Source organism: Ailuropoda melanoleuca, chromosome 12 (genome assembly GCF_002007445.2).
Source record: "Ailuropoda melanoleuca isolate Jingjing chromosome 12, ASM200744v2, whole genome shotgun sequence".
NCBI classification, from domain to species: Eukaryota; Metazoa; Chordata; class Mammalia; order Carnivora; family Ursidae; genus Ailuropoda; species Ailuropoda melanoleuca.
In genome coordinates this window covers 32,849,806-32,869,627 of record NC_048229.1, presented here as the reverse complement: position 1 = coordinate 32,869,627, position 19,822 = coordinate 32,849,806, and the positions used below count along the sequence as shown (strand labels likewise).

The window sequence follows — 19,822 nt, the reverse complement described above, 5'->3', positions numbered from 1 at the left end:
TCCTGCTCACCCCTAACACTCAAATCCTGAGTATCTTCCTTACAACACCTCAGAGGCTCAGGGAGATGGGTATTCCCCCTGTTTTACAGATGAGGGACTGAGGCACAAGGAGACAAAGGTCGCGGGGGAGTCCCTGAGTGTCCTAAGATGAGCAGCACAGGGCCCAGCACAGGATCAGCTTCTCTCTTTTCCTGTCTGCCTTGCAGGAACTGGGGGGAAGCTAGCGATGTAGGTCAGGGTCTTTGCTGGCATGTGGAAAACATCACATTTTCATAAGGAGCTTGTCTAGAAAGGTTTCCTTTGGCCACAGAGAAAGAAAAATTAGGAAATTATGAGACACAGGCAAGGAAGAATGGAAAGATTCCAGAAATGACAAGAGCGAAAACAACAGGACGTTGTGGGGCGGGGGAGAGGGGAGAGGTCTGGCTGGCTCAGCCGTTAGAGCATGCGGCTCTTGATCTCAGGGTGGTGAGTTTGAGCCCCACGTTGGGTGTAGAGATTACTTAAATAAACTTTAAATAAATTAAGAACAACAACAGGACGGGGGATCCTCTTGTGACCCTCTGCATCCCTCATCCCTCCTTTCTTCTTCAGCCGTGAGCAGTTAGGGGCCCTTACCTGGAGCAGTTTCTGGAGATAGGGGATGAGAAGCACCAGGACTTGACCCCCAGGACCTTCACCTTCACAACAAACCTCTGGGGGCCAAAGTATTCAGGACAGCAGAGCTCAAAGCAGGGCCAGAAGGTGCAGTCAGGGCCACAAAGGCGAGTCCGATTCAGAGGCAGGATGGTGTCATCACAGCACTGCTCCCAGGGGTTGTAGATCTGGTCCCCACACCTGGGGGCAGGCTGGCACAGCCACAGCCCGGAGGCATGGGGGCATCTGGCGGAGATGCTGATGGTGTGGGTCCAAGGAGGACCAGATACCCAAGGGCAGCCTCCTCTCCCCGTTCTTCGCGGTCCTTGTCCTTACCTGTAACTGTCTTCGCACACAGGAGGAAGGAGATTGCTATGCAGGCCGAAACTAGGGGAGAAAGAAAGGGGGGCTCTTTTTTGGTTCCTAATTCCAACATGCAGGGGGCTTCCTGCACACACCATACCACAATTCTGAGACACCAGCAGGGTGTCTAAGAATTCAACTCCAGTTTGACCCTGTCAGAGACAGAATCGGATTCGAACAGGTTAAGGGCTCAGTCCTTCAAGGCTGTGCCCCACCCCATACTGCAGATGCTAGTCACAGGCCCCGGGCGGTTACCTGTGCTTTTGACCCACCAGCTACAGATGGGAGGTTCTAGCCACCTTCTCCTGAGGTTCTTTGAGTTTGCTAGAGTGGCTTACAGACTCAAGGGAACACCTTATGTTTACCAGTTTATTAAAAGGTATGATAAGGGGTATAAGTCAACAGCCAGGTGAAGATCATAGGGTGAGGTCTGGGGAAGAGTGTGGCGCATCCATCCCTCTCTGGGTGCGCTGCTCTCCCCAGAGCCCATGGAGTCACCAGGCTGGAAGCCCTCCAAAGCCCATCCTTTTGGGTTTTTACGGGGGGGCTTCACTGCATGATCATGACTGAAAGTCATTGGCCATTGGCTGATTCGGTCACTAGCCCCTCTCCCCTCCCAGGAGCTAGGGAAGGTGGGAGTAAAAGTTCCACTCCTTCATTCACAGGTTTGGTCCTTCTGGCTACCGGCTCCCATTCTTAGGTGGGGTCCAAAAGTCACCTTCATTAATAATAAGACACCCATTTCACCTTTATGGTTCTGAATCATTTTCACAAACTGTGAAGACCAGATATACCTGAGGAATATATTTTGGTTATCTGAATGACCAAATATATATTTCTTTTTTTTTTTTTTTTTTAAAGATTTTACTTATTTGACAGACACAGCAAGAGAGGGAACACAAGGAGGGGGAGTGGGAGAGGGAGAAGCAGGCCTCCTGCTGAGCAGGGAGCCTGATGCAGGGCTCCACCTGGGATCATGACCTGAGCTGAAGGCAGACGCCTAACGACTGAGCCACCGAGGCGCCCCCAAATATATATTTCTTATAAATCATTATATGGCAAGGTGGAGCATGGGGCGGAGAAAGTGAATGTGCAGTCCTCAGGGAAGGCAGGTGAGTATGGAAGAAGCCGCAGGTTAGGGTGACTTAAAGGTGCGGGTTTTGGTTTGGGGCCACTTCTGCAAGGGAGATAGCTCAAGGCAGGCCTTGAGTGGCGGGGGCTTTCCAGGGGAGGGGCATTCAGGGAAGACTGAGTCCTCAGCCTTGGCTCCCAGAAAGAAGGTTTCTGGTTTGTTAAAGAATGGAGCTGTTTGTCAGAGATGCTTCTGAGGTGACCATGGGTTGAGGGGGGGGGGATGAGGCTGAGGGTTGGGAGCTGTGCTGAGGACAGGGTGAGAGGATGCTAGCATTTGGGGTCCTCCTTACCTGAGATGGAGCTTCGTGGTGTCATTGCTTCTGAAGAGGCTCTCAGACAGTGAAGGAGGGTGATCACGTCTGGAACTTTACTGTAGACAGCTGCCCTAGCCTGGTGTCACCAGTTTCTGATTGAGCCATTCTGGTCAGGCCACCCCCAGCTCTCCAATGGATTGTATGGGAATCACCAGCACATAGTTGCTTTATGAGGGACCTCGCTGGTCTGCCTTTAAGTGTGGGCCCCTGAAAGAGAGTATCACAGACTGACTCATTGCTGCTTCCTGGGCTACCCCAGGCTTCACCTGGCTGCAGCTTGGCACCCACCCAGGTTGAGCTTCTCAGCAGTTTGCATCCTGGGCACTGAGGGGAATGAAGACTTTATCAGAGCAACACGCATTACACATCCCCAGGCTCAGCCCCATCCACATCCCTGATTCACTCCCAGCTCGTGCCCAGTGCCATACACGTCTTGGTTCCCACTCCAAACCGAATTCTCTAAAAATTTTTTTTTATTTTTATTTTATTTAAATTCAGTTAATTAACATAGAGTGTATTATTTGTTTCAGAGGTAGAGTTCAATGACTCATCGGTTGCATATAACACCCAGTGCTCACGTATCACGTATCCTCCTTAATGTCCATCATCCAGTTAACCCATCCCCCCACCCACCTCCCCTCCAGCAACTGTCAGTTTGTTTCCTAGAGTGAAGAGTCTCTCATGGTTTTTTCTCCCTCTCTGATTTCGTCTGATTTTATTTTTCCGTCCTTTCCTTTATGATCCTCTGTTTTGTTTTTTTAAGATTTTATTTATTTATTTGACAGAGATAGACAGCCAGCAAGAGAGGGAACACAAGCAGGGGGAGTGGGAGAGGAAGAAGCAGGCTCATAGCAGAGGAGCCTGATGTGGGGCTCGATCCCATAATGCCGGGATCACACCCTGAGCCGAAGGCAGACGCCCAACAACTGCGCCACCCATGCACCCCCTCTGTTTTGTCTCTTAAATTCCACATATGAATGAAATCATACGATATATGTCTTTCTCTGATTGACTTATTTCACTTAACATAATACCCTCTAGTACCATCCATGTTGCTGCAAATGGCAAGATTTCACTTTTTTGGTGACTGAGTACTATTCCATTGTGTATACACAGCACATCTTTATCCATTCGTCTGTTGATGGACATTTGGGCTCTTTCCGTTGTTTGGCTATTGTGGACATTGCTGCTACAAACATTGAGGTGCAGGTGCCCCTTCAGATCGCTATGTTTGTATTAACTTCATTTTACAGAGGAGGAAAAGGAGGTAAAGATGTGTACCCACTGTCATGCAGGTGGTAGGGGCATAGTCAGGAGTCTAACCAGGCCTGGCTACGCGGAAGACAGATACCTGATTCTCTTCATCCTGGGATGTCACTACCAGCTGCTCTGGTCCAGCTCGTCCAGGCCCTTTCATTATCATCACTTATCACTCATCACTCTCCTGGGGACTAACAGTGCCTCCCCTTCTCTCCCCAACAAGGCAAATAGTAGGATCTTCTGAAGTACCAGTATGAACCAATTCCTCTCCTGCTTACACCTGTCCAGGATCCCCAGGGCCTTTGGTTGGCATTCAGACCCCTCACCGTGGCCTGTAGGCTCTTTGTCGTCTGATTTCTGTTGATATATCCCCTTCTGATGGTTCCCACTCATGCCATACTCTTTCTTCTCGGATTTCTCCAAGCCAACCCCTCTGCCTGGAATTCCAGCTTCTTTGCCACTTCAATTTGCCAGTAAATTTTCATTATGGATTCCAACAGTACCCTGCACTTGGTTGGACTGACCACTCCTTCTGTGTCCTACCCTGTGCTGGGAGTCCAGCAGGGATCATGACATCCTTGGTCCTGTCTTTCTGAGGCTCACAGTAGATGGGGAAGACAGACACATCCCAGGATAGTGACAGCCCCGGGTAGGTACCATGGGGGAGTCCAGAGGGTCAGAGAGGTCTTCTGGAAGAGCCATGGGATCAGCATAAGCAAAGGCCTGGGGATAAAGGGGACTTGGAGGTAGGACTCAAAGATGTTGCACTGGGTCAGAGGTTACCCATGGACCAAACACTCAGTGAGGCTCTGGGGCTTGTGGTGGGGATGTGGGCTGTGACCAGGCCAGCCAGTCCCAGTCCCTGCTGAAGTGGAGGCCACACACCAAGGGGGGAGAATGTCAAAAACAACAAAAGAAGCAAAAACAGACAAGCAAATGATTAAAACAATCAGAGATTGTAATAGGAGCTAAGAAATTATGCGAGTGTGGAGAAAGCAGTGGGGGAGACCTAGGAAGCTAACATGGTAGAGGAAAACCCAGAGGAGGGTCACTTCATAGAGATCTGAAGAAGCCAGCCACCGTGGAAAGGGAGTTCCGGGTAGAGGGAACAGAATAGTGAGTACAAAGTCCCAGAGTCTGGTTTGGCCTCATTGGGGTGGCAGCAGGCCAGGGAGCCTGGAGTGAAGGGTGGGGCAGGAGGCCAGAGGAGATGGGAGGGCCACGGAGCTATGTAGGCCCTGGGAAGGAGTAATAGTAGTTATGATATTGGAGTATTTACACTCCTGGCCCTGCCCTGAGCATTTTACATACATTATTTCATTGGATGCTCACAACCGTTATAAGGGTGGTATTTTACCTGAATTTTGAAGAGGAGGCAACAGAGACTTGGTGGGGCTAACTGATTTGCCCAAGGTCTCACAGTGATGATGTGGCAAAGCTGGGATTTATGCTAAGACTTTAGGACCCCACCTCTTGGTTACAATATCCTTAAACCTCAAGAGGCTTATTGCCTATTGTTTGGTCATCATGCTGTCCCCAGCACCTAGAACAGTGCCTGGCTCACAGCTCAGGACACATTTGTTAAAGGATTAAGTGAACTTGGATTTTATAGAGAATGAAATTAAAGTTAGATACATAAAGGTTTCCAGTTGATACATGGTCGTAAAACACTGGCAGGATTTGAATTTGGGACTGCCTTATTCTAAAATCCTGGCTACACTATGTCCCAGTAAGGAGCATTGTGTCCTCAGGGTAATCCCAGACCAGCAAGGCCCTCTGGTTCTTCCTCAGGCTAGAGGTCACCGCCCAAATCACCCAAAAGAGGCCTCCTTGGGCCACTGCAAAGGTAAAGGTCAAGGAACAGAGTGGGGGCTGAGGCCCCCTCCACAGTGACTATAACAGGAAGCTGCAAAACACAGCCCCTTGCCAGCTACCACCCCACCTTTACTCCAGAGCCCCAGGCCGCAGCCCCTCCGCAGAGCAGATCATCTGGAAGGACCTGGGAGGGGCAGAATCTCTGGAAGCCCCAAACCACCAATAATGTGATATCCATTGAAATTGTCATCCTGAATTTTTTTTTTGTTCAAAATGCTTCCCTGGGAGCGGAAGGGTTTTTCAGTTAAAGCAAATGGCATTATGGAGGTGGGGTTTTCAGCATGAATCTTATTTTGCATTAATTTTGATTTAAAAAAATGTTCCGGGGGCGCCTGGGTAGCGCAGTCGTTAAGCGTCTGCCTTCGGCTCAGGGTGTGATCCCGGTGTTCTGGGATCGAGTCCCACATCCGGCTCCTCCGCTGGGAGCCTGCTTCTCCCTCTCCCACTCCCCCTGCTTTGTGTTCCCTCTCGCTGGCTGTCTCTCTGTCAAATAAATAAATAAAATCTTAAAAAAAAATAAAATAAAAAAGTGTTCTGCTAATATATTACTTATCTTGATCACGGAAGTTTTCTGTGGCACCTTCTGAAATTTTGCACACGAGGTATATGACTGCAATCGCTTCAGTATACCTCAGTTACTTCTGTTACTAAGTCACGCTCTTCCTGACCCGCATGGAGGCATTCTAGATTTATGTTGACGAACGTGAGCTCTAGTGTTAGTTTGGATTCAAATCCTGGTTCTGTATCTCACTGGCTTTGTGGTCCTGGGCAAGCTGCTTAACTTCACTGGGCTTCGTTCAGTTTTCTTATCTATAAGTTTGCAATAAGAATTAGCACCTAACATAACTGTTTGTTGCGAGAATAAAATAAGGTAACACACATAAGAAAATATGGGTAATATTTTACACATATTATGTGCTTGATCCATGTTAGCCATTAGTATTAGTCTTACAGAAATAGTTTCATGAATTACTTTATTACTTCCCTGCCAGCCGCCAACGTACAGGTAATGTTTGAGTAATTTGTTGTTTTAAACTCTTCTGTGGCTCTTGCATGCTTTTCAGATTTCAGTCACAGTATTTTTAGACACCCAGCTTCTTGACAGGCAAATGAATAGTTGAAGGATTTTAAAATTCAGGTAATACATCTTGGCTTACAGTAATAGCAGGCTAGGTGATTTGGATCAACCCCCTTGCTGAAGACAACATAAGATGCTGGACAAGGTATAAAAATACCTTAAAAGCATCAAAGATCTGACAAGACAATGAGGAATAACCAAGCCAAGTTCCAGGAGAAGATGGTAATTTAAAGAGTTAATCTTGGAATTTGGGGTCACCTTTACCCCAGGGTCCTTTGCCAATTCCAAAGAGCAACCCTCCCTCAAGAGGCTGGACATCCCCTGAGGATTGGTGGTCTAAATGTCAGTTTCAAGGCTGCCCAGGGTGGGGCCCATGGTGAAGTTTCTATACTTTTGGCCTGCCCAATCCTCATACTTTTATTCTGTGGGATTGCTTTTCCCTGTGCCCTAGATGAAATTGAAGGCAAGTCTCTATATGTATCTGGGTCCTCTCAGGTCATAACACGCAGCTTATAACTAAAACAGCCCTGTAAGATTGTGAAGACTACAAACATGATATTTAAGAACGAAACTTTCCCTCTACCACCAGGTTCTCCTGTGAGTGGGAAACACAGCTCTGATGGGAATGTGACCATCTCTGCACTTGACTTTCTTCCTTCTCTCACTGCCTGTGGCTTTGTCTGTGGAAAATGGGGAAGGAAAAGTTATTTTATGACTGTCACCTTGTGAGGGATCTAACAGGGCGTTCATTGATGTCCTCTTACGGATGGTTCCCAGAGCTGGGTTCATGGGTGTGTAACCCACACTTAGAAAGGCTTTGAGCTTGGTTTAATGTCCTGTAATCACCGTTCTGAACTTCCTCATAGGTTTTGAACGAAGGGCACCACATTTTTATTTTTCACTGGGCCGTGGAAATTCTGTAGCTGGCTTTGCTCTCGCTCCAAGTGCCAGGAGAGCTCACTTGGACTTTCCTTGGTGAGGGCAGATGGATCTTTATTCTGGAAAGTACTAAGTCCTTCCTCAGCTCCAGGCAGCCAGCAGGGCCTCTAGCTGGTCTCTGCTGAGTGTCCCCTTTGCCTGATCTTCCAGAACTTGACCTCATGTGTCTGCACTTGTTCATGGGCCCATGTCTGGCCCAGAGGGGTTGCCCCCACCCTCCCGTCTCTGCTCAGCAATACTAGGGTCTGCAGGCTGCTCAGCACAGCCTTGTCTCTCTTGGTCCACCATACGGTACCTACACAGAAACTTACCTTTTAACTTTTCCAGCTGCAAGTCAGGTAGCAATCCGCCGTGTCCTAGGAGCACATATTAAATTCTTAAAGTCCATGGGCACCTTGAAGGCCTCTCTGGAGGCTTCAGTGAACAGAGAAGCAACCTGCCGGCCCTCCCCTTTTTGAACTCATACACAACACCAACAACCGTCTTCAGAATTCCTCCCTTCTCCCCAGCTTCCTCTTCTACACTCCCAAACTGAATGAAACCCTTTCGTTGATTTCCTGTCATATTTAAAATAGACCTCAGATTCTGACCCTTGCCCAAAAGGCTTCTGCAAGTTTCCTCACCCTCATTGCCCCTGACCTTCTCCTGTCCTCTGCTCCTCCTGCTCTGACTAGCCTGGCCTCCTCCCTGCTCCTTACAACATGCCAGGAAAATACACTGATGTACTCTGTGATGAGTTACCACTTGACACCAGCTGTATGCATTGGAGAATTCCTTGGACTCTGAAATATTGTGTACGTTTGGAAGTTTTCCTAATAAAGATGTTTTTCCATGTCAGTAACAAAGAGCATCCCCATCCCGCACCATTGTATGGTGACACACTAAGTTCCCGAATATCAAGAACACAGCAGAGTACGCAACACAGAATATCTGGTCCGTAGATGGTGTGGCTGTGACAAATGTTATTATGATCCCCTCAGCTCCCCATCTGCTGCCAGAAACAGTCAACCCCCAAACTGTATCTTTGTCTCAAGAGCAAGGAACACCTGAGGCTGGCAGCAGGCCAACCCCTTTCTGCTGTGATCTGCTAAGAGAGTCCCCTTGCCACACCCTCACCAACAGAGGTCTCAGTTTTTCCACCCACTCACCACCAGCCAACCAAAGGCCACCTCTGTCCACCACCTGTTCCTCTGCCAGCCCAGTTATCATTGCCTTCTAGGGCTGCAAGACTCCCACCTGTAGAGCTGAGTGGGCAGAGATCAGAAACCATTCTAGAGGTCCTGGTGGCTTGACAGATGGCCATCATACTGAACAACCAGGCATAGGTGTCTCCCATGGGGAGTGAATTAATGGGAAAAAAGAGATAACTTTTATAAAGACACACATCTTTGCCATGACTGGGACCAGCTGTGCCCAGGATGCAGCTCCATGTGTCCATCGAGCAACTACCCCCTCATGTTCTGCCATTTTCCGAATGTGAGCCCAGGGCCTAGCTGACCTGCATTTCCTTCTGGCCTGCATATGTCTTGTGACGCTCAGCTCACCCTCCCCACAATGAGGATCTAGTGTGCAGTCTTTGGAGAACTTGGACTTTCCCAGAGGACAAGAAAAGGCAAAAGAGCTTCTGCTTTCTGCCCTGCAAGAAATACTGAGGCATAAAAATACAAAAATGACTTGCTCCTTTCTGGAAACACAGGGAGAGATTTAAGGGAATAGTTGTCTCAAGAAATTACCCAGCCACACTAGGAAGTCACAAAGCAATAGGAGATGGTTATTAGAATCAGATGCTTATTATAAACTAAGGGGAGAATGTGAGGAGTTTTCACCTCTGAAGCTGGCAGCAATTTCATTCTCTTCTTTTTTGGGAAGCCTTACAGTGAAGAGAGAAAGCAAAAAGAAAGACCCATATTGGCTTGAAAAGTTTTGCAGTCTACCTGCTCCTGGAATGGGGCGTGGGGACAGTGCCTCATTCAGCTTAGAACCAGATCCACGAGCTGCCACCCCACGTGACACCTTCATAAAGGGTTGGACCTCAAAGGGAGGACTGCCATGGAGAGTACCAGTGGATAATGCAGTCAGTGGGGAGGGGCAGGAGGCAGCAGCAGAACGGGGGCCACGTTACTCCCCACAGAAGATTTCAGACTTTTTAACAGGAGCTGGAAGGAGCAGAAAACCCTAACATCATTTTGGGAAGAAAAACTGATTCCTGATATATGTGACTTTTATTAACACACAGTGTACATGCAGCAGAGTATACAAATCATGAAAGTATGGTGGGATGAAATTTTATTATTTACCCATTCTGTGATAGGGGAGAAGAAAATAATTTTCCTTCTATCCTCCTGAGTTCTGAGCTGAGATCCCTTTATTTTATTTATTTATTTATTTATTTATTTAAGATTTTATTTATTTATTTGACAGAGAGAGACAGCCAGTGAGAGAGGGAGCACAGCAGGGAGAGTGGGAGAGGAAGAAGCAGGCTCCACAGCAGAGAAGCCTGATGTAGGGCTCGATCCCAGGACCCCGGGATCACGCCCTGAGCCGAAGGCAGACACTTTAACGACTGTGCCACCCAGGCGTTCCTGAGATCCCTTTAATACAGGATTAATGAGAGAAAAACAAACAGAAGTTTACTTACACGTGTACTTCTTATGTACATAGGAGATACCCAGGGGGAGAATGGTTAACTCCCCAAGGTGACAGAGATTTGAGAATTAAATGCCATCCTAATAGTTTGAAAGGGGAGGAAGGAAGTAGGCCTGTTAGGGAAAAAATTGTTTTTAAAGATGTATTTATTTATTTTAGAGCAAGAGAGAAAGAGCAGAAGGGAGGGGTAGAGAGAGAAGGAGAGAGAGAATCTCAAGCAGACTCTGTGCTGAGCAGGGAGCCCGACTCAGGACTTGATCTCTCAACCGTGAGATCATGACCTGAGCAGAAATCAAGAGTCAGACGCTCAACCGACTAAGCCACCCAGGTGCTCCAAGAGTGAATAATTTTTAAAAGATGAATGGGCCCTTAGAAGGATAGATGGGAGGTATGATAGTTTGTGACAATGTCTGTCTGGGTTTGATATCAACTTCTCGTCTCCTGTGGTAAGAGTCCATCTTTCCTGGTTGATAAAACTCATGGGCAGGGGATTTCTAACACATGAATTCCTTCTGGAGGATCTGTCTTTAGGCAGATATGTTCTTGAGTCTGTAAGTCTGTGGCTTTTGCCAAGTCCGGGAAATCTTCAGTCATTATTTCATCAAAATCTTTGTTGGTTTTCCTCTTTCTCTTGTCCTTCCAGTACTCTCCAGTGACACTAACGTAAGATCTTTTGTTATAGGCCCAAAGGCCCTGGAGGCTCTGCTCATTTTGTTCCCCTGTTTTCTGTTTACTCACTGTTGTTTACACTGGGTTTTTGCTGTTGTTCTATCTACAGGTTGAATGAGTCTTCTCTCTCTAGTCTTCATTCTGTTGCTGATCCCAGAGGTGTGGTGGTGTCACATTTTTCAATCCTACAATTACCATTTGGTTCTTTACATCTACTTTCCTTCTTTCCTGAAAGGAAAGCATGTTTGTGATTGTGTCTGTAAGCATTTTTATGACTTACAGATCCTTGCCAAGTCACTCCGTCACCTGTGACACCTCAGTGTTGGCATCTGTTGGTTGTCTTTTCTCATTCAGGTGGTTTTCCTGGTTCTTGGTATCATGCATGATTAAAAAAAAAAGATTTTATTTATTTATTTAGAGAGAGAGCATGAGTGGGGGGAGTGGCAGGGGGAGGTGGAGGGAGAGAATCTCAGGCCGACTCCCCACTGAGCGCGGAGCCTGATGTGGGGCTCGATTCCAGGACCTGGAGATCATGATCTGACCTGAATCCAGAGTTGGCTGCCCAACCAACTGAGCCACCGAGATACCCCTCATGCATGATTTTCTGTGGAAATCTGGACATTGTGGATATTGTGAGACTCTAGATACTGCTTGCATTTTCTTGCATCACAGACCTACGCTGGCACTGTGCCAGTGGGTGACTAGGGTAGTTATCATCTGAAAGTTTTCACATAGGCTGCCCCTTTCCTGACCCTCTGGCTGGAGAAAACAGGCTTTTCTTTTTTTCTTTTCTCTTTTTCTTTTCTCTCTCTCTTTCTCTCCCTCCCTCTTTTTTTGCCTCAGCCTTTGGCCTTTCTGGCCTACTGGCTTCTTGAAGCCACATCTGGGATATGTGAAGCACAAGGAAAACTCAGGCAAACTCACTGCTGTGCCATTTCTCAGGTCTCAGGGTCCCTATTTGGTCTGCCTATTCTGTCTACCTTTTTGAGTCATCTTATGTTTCCTTTTATAGCTATACCAAGTGGAAGAGATAAGTGAAAGGTGCACATTCTCCATCTTCATCTTTCTAGAGGTCCACTCCTACTGAGGGTTTTTTAAAAAAGATTTTATTTACTTATTTGAGAGAGAGAGAGCACGAGCTGGGGGAGCAGAGGTAGCAGGAGGCAGAGGCAGAGGGAGAAGCAGGCTCCCCGCAGAGCAGGGACCCCCCCCCCCCATGCAGGGCTCGATCCCAGGACCCGGAGATCATGACCTGAGCCGAAGGCAGACGCTTAACCGACTGAGCCACCCAGGCGCCCCATGAAAGCCATTTTGAATCGTAAGTCATATATGAAGATACATGGAGATCTATGTGCAAGTAGCTTAAATGACTCTGGGATATTAGGAAGTAGGGCTAGAAACTATTAAAATGTGCTAATGGTCTCACCTCCGTACAAGAACAACAAGGTGGATAACAGAGCAGAAAACAATTGCCCGATGGCTAAATCACCTGCAAGATAAATTTTGGTAAAATACAAATTGGCAGAAACCTTCAAAACTTAAAGAACTACCCCCAAATCATCCAATCCAACGCAGATTGGATTTCAGTGAGCTGAATTTAGCGGATTAACCTAAAGACAGAGAGAAATCAGTATTGTTTCATTTGAATGCCACATCCATAAAAATAAAAAGTAAGTAAAGGGCACCACCTCTAAAAACAAAACTAATAAATGATTTCAAAAGGAGAAAGTGGAGGGAGAAAGTGAGTAGATAATTTCAAAGTGGGTACATGAGGAAATAAATCCATATTGTTGGTAGAGCTGGAAACCGGAGAGGAGTACAACCGGTAATAATCGCGCCAGGAAATAGGGGAGCATGGAATGAGGTCTCCTTTTTAGTTTGTACAATTAAGTTCTATTCCAGTTCTTATGTTAGCATAGCCTATGTGTTATGTCTGCCTCAGAGAGTTTTCTGGTGGGTTCAGATGAGAGGAAGTTAGGGAGGGAACACGCTCCTTGAATGTGCTGCCCATGGTTTTCCCCCCAAAGTTATTTATGGGAAGATCTCCCTAATTGTGCGAATTAAAAGGTCAGGTTTCCTTAGCATTGAGTAATCCTTTCTGTTATTTAGCACTAATTTTTGTGTGTATTGATTTTGTAAACCACTGCAGTTTTGTGATATTTTCTGTAGGATTTCTACATTCTGTGACACAGGATAATTGCCTAGAGCAGAGTTTCTCCGTGGAAGTTTTTCTATCCTGCTTAAGTCATTTCTGGCAAAGGCTAGAAAGTATCTCCTACTCCTGTGTCTAAATTGCTCTCATTTATCATGGCCAGGCTTGAACTCATCTTATTGCCCTCATACTGGTTCTCATTCAACATTTCCCAGGACACGGCTGGAATTACTACTATCCATCCCGTGTCTGGAAGCTGGAAATTTACAGGGGAAGAATAACAACAAATTTAAGATTATTTTCCCTTAAGAGAATATTAAGTTCGGGGACGCCTGGGTGGGTCATTTGGTTAAGCCTCTGCCTTCGGCCCAGGTCATGATCCCAGGGTCCTGGGATTCAGCCCCATGTGGGCTCCTGGCTCAACAGGGATTCTGCTTCTCCCTCTCCCTCTGCCCCTCCCCCCACTCATGTTCTCTCTCTCTTTCAAATAAATAAATAAAATCTTTTTTTAAAAAGAGAGATAAGTTCCAACAAGGAAAGGGTGGAAGAAAAAAACCCCAGAAAACCTAAAATAACCTGGAGTTTTCAGATCTGGCCCTGGTTTGCCAGGGGCATGGTTCAGGAGCCGGGGAGCTCAGTGGTGGATCTGCGGGGTGGGGAGGGGCCAAAACCCCAGGGGGAGATGCTGGCTCCCCAGGTCCTGGCTGCATTCCTCATCCCTCTTGTGTCTGGATGCTGCTAGTCCCTCCCTGTGCTCAGAGATGTGCTCTGCTGATGTGTCATGCATGGTGCATTGGTCCATGAGCGTAAATAAACCAGAGCAGATGTTTCCAAATTTAAGACAGAAAAAGACAGTGATGAGCCAGAAATTCAAGACTGCTCACAAATAGAGGGTAGTTGATGATGGATTATTTCCAGGACAAGTGTTCTGCAAAGACTCTTGAGAGAGAAATGTCATCCCACGAGGAAAAATTAATCAGAACTTATTTTTATCTAAATGAGGGAGCAAGTGGCAAGGAAAGCAGGCCAATTCAACATCAGCAAGTAGCCAGATGATTAAATCTCTGTCAAAATGATAGAACTAGTCTGCTAACGTTTACAGAGGGCTTAAAAAAAGAATCAACCTCGTTGAATAAAAATTGTGAGTTTTTCCAAACTGACTTTTATGAGTGAAACTGTCCAAGGCATAGGGAATTGTATTGCTTTGCTTGGGTGAAAAAATAGAGAAAAAATTAAGGTAGGAAAAAAATAGTCATCAGTGCCGTTCATTTCTCCTCAAAAATTTACAAATTACAACTCATAAAAATGAGTAGGAAGAAGGGAGTCCTACAGACAAACCAAGAAAACCTCGTTTACAAGGCCTAAAACCAGAAAAAGTTCATGTTGTACTTTAAGGTGTGTACCTAGACCAGGGTGCTGGAGGTGGGGGGATGGACGCTTCATTTTATTTCTTATAATTTGGTTCATCTTATTATTACGCTAATCTCACACATTCCTGCTGCTTTACAGAATTGTTTTGGACTCTACAAGTTGCTATAAGCCTTCAGGAAGTTAGGATGGGAGGCCAGTTCGCTGCCTGTCTTGCCTTTGGACTCCATGCAAAGCCACTTTTCAGTTGTGTGAATTAAGAAACTTACAGTCAGGGACGCCCGGCTGGCTCAGTCACTGGAGCATGAGACTTCATCTCAGGGTTGTGACTTTGAGCCCCACATTGGGTGTAGAGATTTCTTAAAAATAAAATCTTAGAAAGAAAGAGAGAGAGAGAGAGAAAGAAAAGAAAGAAAGAAAGAAAGAAAGAAAGAAAGAAAGAAAGAAAGAAGAAAAAGAAAGAAAGAAAGAAAGAAAGAAAGAAAAGAAAGAAAAAGAAAGAAACGTACAGTCAGATTGTCTAATGGTAAGCAGTCCTTGAAGCCGAGAATTGACCCCAACTTATCATGGCGTTGGATGGTGATGGGTATCAGCATGTTGATCATTAGATGTTCAAAAAGGAATTCAAGGTGTGCCTGGGTTAAATGTCCAAATGTCTTGCTCTCAGGGCCATGAGTGTGTTTCTTTTTAAAAATAACCAGAGAGGGGGTGCCTGGGTGATTCAGTCGGTTGAGCGTCCACCTAAGAGGGTGGGTTTTGGCTCAGGTCATGATCTCAGAGTCGTGAGATTGAGCCCCCCCACCATGCTCGTTCTCTCTCAAGTAAATAAATAAGATTTTATTTATTTATTTATTTGACAGAGAGAGAGGCAGTGAGAGAGGGAACACAAGCAGGGGGAGTGGGAGAGGGAGAAGCAGGCTTCCTTCTGAGCAGACGCTTAACAACTGAGCCACCCAGGCACCCCTAAATAATATAATCTTAAAAAAAAAAGACAAAGAGGGGCACCTGGGTGGCACAGCGGTTAGGCGTGTCTGCCTTCGGCTCAGGGATGGGATCGAGCCCCACGTCAGGCTCTTCTGCTATGAGCCTGCTTCTTCCTCTCCCACTCCCCCTACCTGTGTTCCCTCTCTTGCTGGCTGTGTCTCCTCTGTCAAATAAATAAAATCTTAAAAAAATAAAAAATAAATACAATAAATAAATAAATAAAAAATGATTGGATCATTAAAAAGAATATTGGTACAGGAACGTTATTCACCTGGATTGGAGAGAGAACATTGTAAGGGTGTCGACAGGCTTCGGGTCAAGCAGAACACAGTAGTCTAGAAGCTTTCACTAAGGAAAGGTTTCTTTTTGTCAGTTCTCTCTTTGCAATGTAGACTGGATTGCAGTGTAGACTGCAGCATAGGCTGCATTCAGAAGTGGCTTCCAGAAGCTTTCAAGGCTACAGTCTTTCTTTTGCACATTCCTCAGCAAAGCGTGAGGCAGAAACTGTACCTTGACGTTCTACCGCAGCCTCTTCCCAGTGGTCACCTCACACGCAAACGTGTGGGGATTGCTTGAGTGTAAGCCTTTAAAAAAAAATGAATCTTGAGTGCTCGCTTTGGCAGCAGCTATGCTAAAATTGGAAAGATACGGAGATTAGCATGGCCCCTGCACGTGAGGATGACGTGCACATTCATGAAGCGTTCTGTATTTTTTAAATTAGCTTTGAAATAAATTTAGGCGTAGAGTTCCAGATACCCTTCACTCAACCTCCCCTAATATGATCTTTTTGTATAACCATAGTACAATGATCGGAACCGGGAAATTAACATTGCTGTAATACTATTAAACTCTAAGCCTTATTCAGATTTCCTGAGGTTTATCACTTGTATGCCTTTTATGTCCCAGGATCCATTATGCTGCACTTCCTTGTCACGTGTCCTTGGTCTCTTCCAAACTGTCAGCATCTCAGACTTTCCTGTCTCCTGAGACTTTGACATTTTGAAGAGTAGGTAAGTGACCTGTTCTTTTATAGGGTGGCTCTCAGTTTGGGGACTGAGATTCTGAATTTTTGGTGAGGAGATCCTGAAATTCATGGTGTGTCTTTCCCTGTGGATCATATCAAAGGGCTTGTGATGTTGCTGTTAAACATAATCACTATTTAGGTGTTTGGTGTCCAGGTTTCTTCCCTGTAAAGTTACTCACTTTTCCATCACCAGGTAAGTTGTATTATACCTGTTAAGTCAGTTTCATTACTTAGATTCTTTGGCCGGTGTGATGGTTATTTTTACGTCCACTTGACTGGGTCCAGGAATGCCAGAGTCTGGTTACACATTATTTCTGGGTGTGTCTGGGAGGGTGTTTCTGGAAGAGATTAGCATTTGAATAGGTAGACTGAGTAAAGCAGATGGCCCTCCTCAAGGAACAGGATTTGTCTGCCCTCACCTTATGATCAAGGACTGGGCAATGCTGCGGATTGCGGAATGGCCTGCGAGCGCCAAACGACCTCGGGGATTCTCTCAGAAAGCACACCCTGCCCACCTTGCTGGAAGTAGTGGTAAAGGAAAGGGGCTCTTGCAGCTGGTGGCTGACCTTCAGCTTGGGGTTTGCGACCTCTCCTTCGTTCCAAGCAGCATTGAGAACAAAGACAAAGCCCCATCCCTTGTGGAGTGGACTGGAACATGAAGTCCCATGACAGCAGGAGTTTTACTCCAGTGGAGCCAGCTACTGAGGTACAAATCCCAATGGCCCCCTGAATGCGTACTTTGAAGCATTATGCCTATCATAGGACACCTGATTCGTGAACTGGGGTTGAGTAGGATGGGGAGGGTGGGAGGAACTGGGTCTCAGCCATCCTCTCTCCCCCTTCTCTGCTTTAAGGGGGATTGACACTTGCAGACCCTTTCCCAGTCTCCAATGTCAGCTGCTTTGGGCTTGATTCAGCCTGGAGGGTGGGGTAGGGGGACATGGGCAGGAGATTGGAAGCGAGGAGAGAACCAGGGTATTGTGGGGCATCCCGAGGGGGTGGGGGCTGGCAGCTGGTAGCTTCGGTGGTGAAAGAATTGACCTGAGACAGAACAAAGGAGATAGAAGAATATTGAATACACCGAAAGGGAGCAGTGGACAGGACAGCAAAGGAGAGACTGTGTGCCACGAGGTGGTGGCAGCGAGGGGCTATAGTTACAGGGCGGAGTGAGGGAGTTTGGGGACACATGGGATTTTCCCTTTTTGGTAATCTTAGGGACTGTACCTGGTTGTAATTGGTCAGTTAGGGCCTATGGGTTAATGAGCCTGTGCGCGTCAGCTTGGTCGTCACTTGGGCCCTTTTGCCTTGCTCAGGTTTCTGTTGCTCAAGCCTGTTGCTTAAAAGCGGCCTCTACAGGTATCTCTTCCCCCTGTCCCCCTGCCTTGGCCAGCATCTGTGGCAACAGCTGCATCTCCCCTCCCCAGCCTTAGCTGCCCCCCTACTGCCCAGGTCAGACCCCCCCCATTCCAGTTTTCAATGGGTGACTGCTTCCCTGGGCTCTGAGAGCCCCACCTCTTGCCTTTTCTTTCCAGCCAAGGGGTGGGCATGGCTCGCCTCTGCTGCTGATCGGGTCAGCACGCCATGCCCTGCTTGACTCTCAGCTCTCTGTATTAAATTCCTCTGTTGTTAATACTCGAAGTGATTCCTGTTTTTCTGGAGAGACCCTGACTGAAACGGATCTCTAGAAAACCATAGATTTCGTGAAACTGGCAGGTGTGGTGATGGAATTAAAGAATGACATGTATTTTAGAGAATGGAATCAAAGTAAGTATTACCATTTTGTTAAGAAACTTACTGGCCACCGTAAGCTAGAGACGAAAACCAGAATTACAGGGTCTTGTTTACATACCCTTAACGAGGGAGAGGCTAAGAAACTCAACAACATCAAAAGTTACTTAGAGAACATGAGAGAACAGATAGGGATCTGTCAGACTGTGCCTCAGGACTCCTGGTCTTAGGGACACTGGAGACCTTGGGATAGAAAAGTAGATAAAAATCAGCTGTTAATGTGAAGGAGAATTGAGAAGAAGGAAGAGCATCATGGTGTTGTATTTATTTAAAAAAATATTTTATTTATTTATTAGAGAGAGAGTGCGTGCACAAGCAGGGGGCGGGCAGAGGGAGAGGGAGCAGCGGACTCCCTGCAGAGTGCAGATTCCGACTCAACTCAGACTCCAGCTCAGTCCCAGGACCCAGAGATCATAACCTGTGCCCAAGTCAGATGCTTAACAGACTGAGCCACCCAGGCGCCCCTGCGGAGCCATGTTTAGCACTCGTTGGCGGCTAGGCTAGAAATCCCCACATGAAGGCAGTAGTGTGGCGTGATGGCATGGAGCTCCTTGGTGGGAAATATTGGATAAGCTCTTTGAATGCCTGAGTTGAATGACTGCAAGGACTTTTGGCAAAAAGTACATCTTTTTTTGTGGGACAGAATTCATTTTGTGACAGACACACTCCTTTTGCAATGGTTATTGGGGCAACTTTGGAAGAAGCTTATCTAGGTTTAGCTTAATTTTAACCAACAGCAACCCTTTGTTGACATGTTGAGAGCACAGGGGGAAAGGCACCCAGACAGGAATTTCTTTTTGAATCTCTTGCTGACTAGCAGTCTCTGCAATATGACGTTTAGAATCGGGTGCCTCTGTCAGGGCTTCTGACAGAAAATAGTTCCTTCTAGAAAGAACCTATCTTGTGAGTAATACATGGTAACCCTGTTCTGCAAAGATTTCTACTCAGCATGGCTGACGAGAGGGGAAGGGGCTGAGAGAAATAGGTGCTGCTCTGAGACGGGTGCCAAGATGGAAACAGCAGAGGGGAGAAGACAAGACAGAACAGTTCTCTTAGGGGAATCTTCAGAGACAAGCCTCCTGTCTACGAAGCGTTTGACTTGGGGGCCATCTACTGTGCAGAGGGTGGAGGACAACGGAAGCCGTTTCCTTTCCCTCCTTGTCCCGATCTGCATCAGCAAGATTGGTAGATTTTGATCTTTGATCTTTCACAAATCCCGTTCTTCCCTATTCATGGTTTCTCCCCCCTCTGTGGGGGACTTCAGATTCGACAATTTTTTTTTAAACTTTAATATAGTTCAAATCAGTGGGCCAGGTGCGTTCCAGCTCCTTCCCTGCCAAACCTGGGGGCAGGGAGTTTCTCTGCCTTCTCCTTGTCCCTGATGACCAAGGTGTAAAGGTATCCGCTGCACCGAACTTTAAACTTCACTTTATCCTTATTTTTCTTGATCTTGACGGATTTGGCGTCCTTGCGCCTGGCGGTGAGCAGAAAGTCCTTGATTTCCTTGATTTTGTGAGGCATTCCTAAGAGGGGCACAGGGGAGCGTGCGGCAGGCACAGCAAGCAGCAAGAAGCAGATTTGACAGTTTTGTT

General features: G+C 46.7%; 1 protein-coding gene, 1 non-coding gene and 1 pseudogene across 2 annotated transcripts; 1 reads left to right on the top strand and 2 right to left on the bottom strand.

Annotated features, from left to right (window-relative positions):
- LOC109490201 (insulin growth factor-like family member 3) lies at nucleotides 1–1,219 on the bottom strand. Its single transcript, XM_034638995.1, has 4 exons — nucleotides 1,215–1,219; nucleotides 973–1,023; nucleotides 619–882; nucleotides 1–298 (listed from the first exon to the last, which is right to left on the bottom strand). Exons 1-4 carry the CDS (start codon nucleotides 1,217–1,219, stop codon nucleotides 286–288), a joined length of 333 nt encoding a protein of 110 aa, XP_034494886.1. The 3' UTR covers nucleotides 1–285.
- A 14,810-nt stretch (nucleotides 1,220–16,029) lies between these two features.
- On the top strand, nucleotides 16,030–16,131 carry LOC117795364. Its single transcript, XR_004619333.1, has one exon. It is a non-coding gene; the product is annotated as a U6 spliceosomal RNA (small nuclear RNA).
- A 3,379-nt stretch (nucleotides 16,132–19,510) lies between these two features.
- On the bottom strand, nucleotides 19,511–19,751 carry LOC109490200 (annotated as a pseudogene).
- Nucleotides 19,752–19,822: the final 71 nt, after the last annotated feature.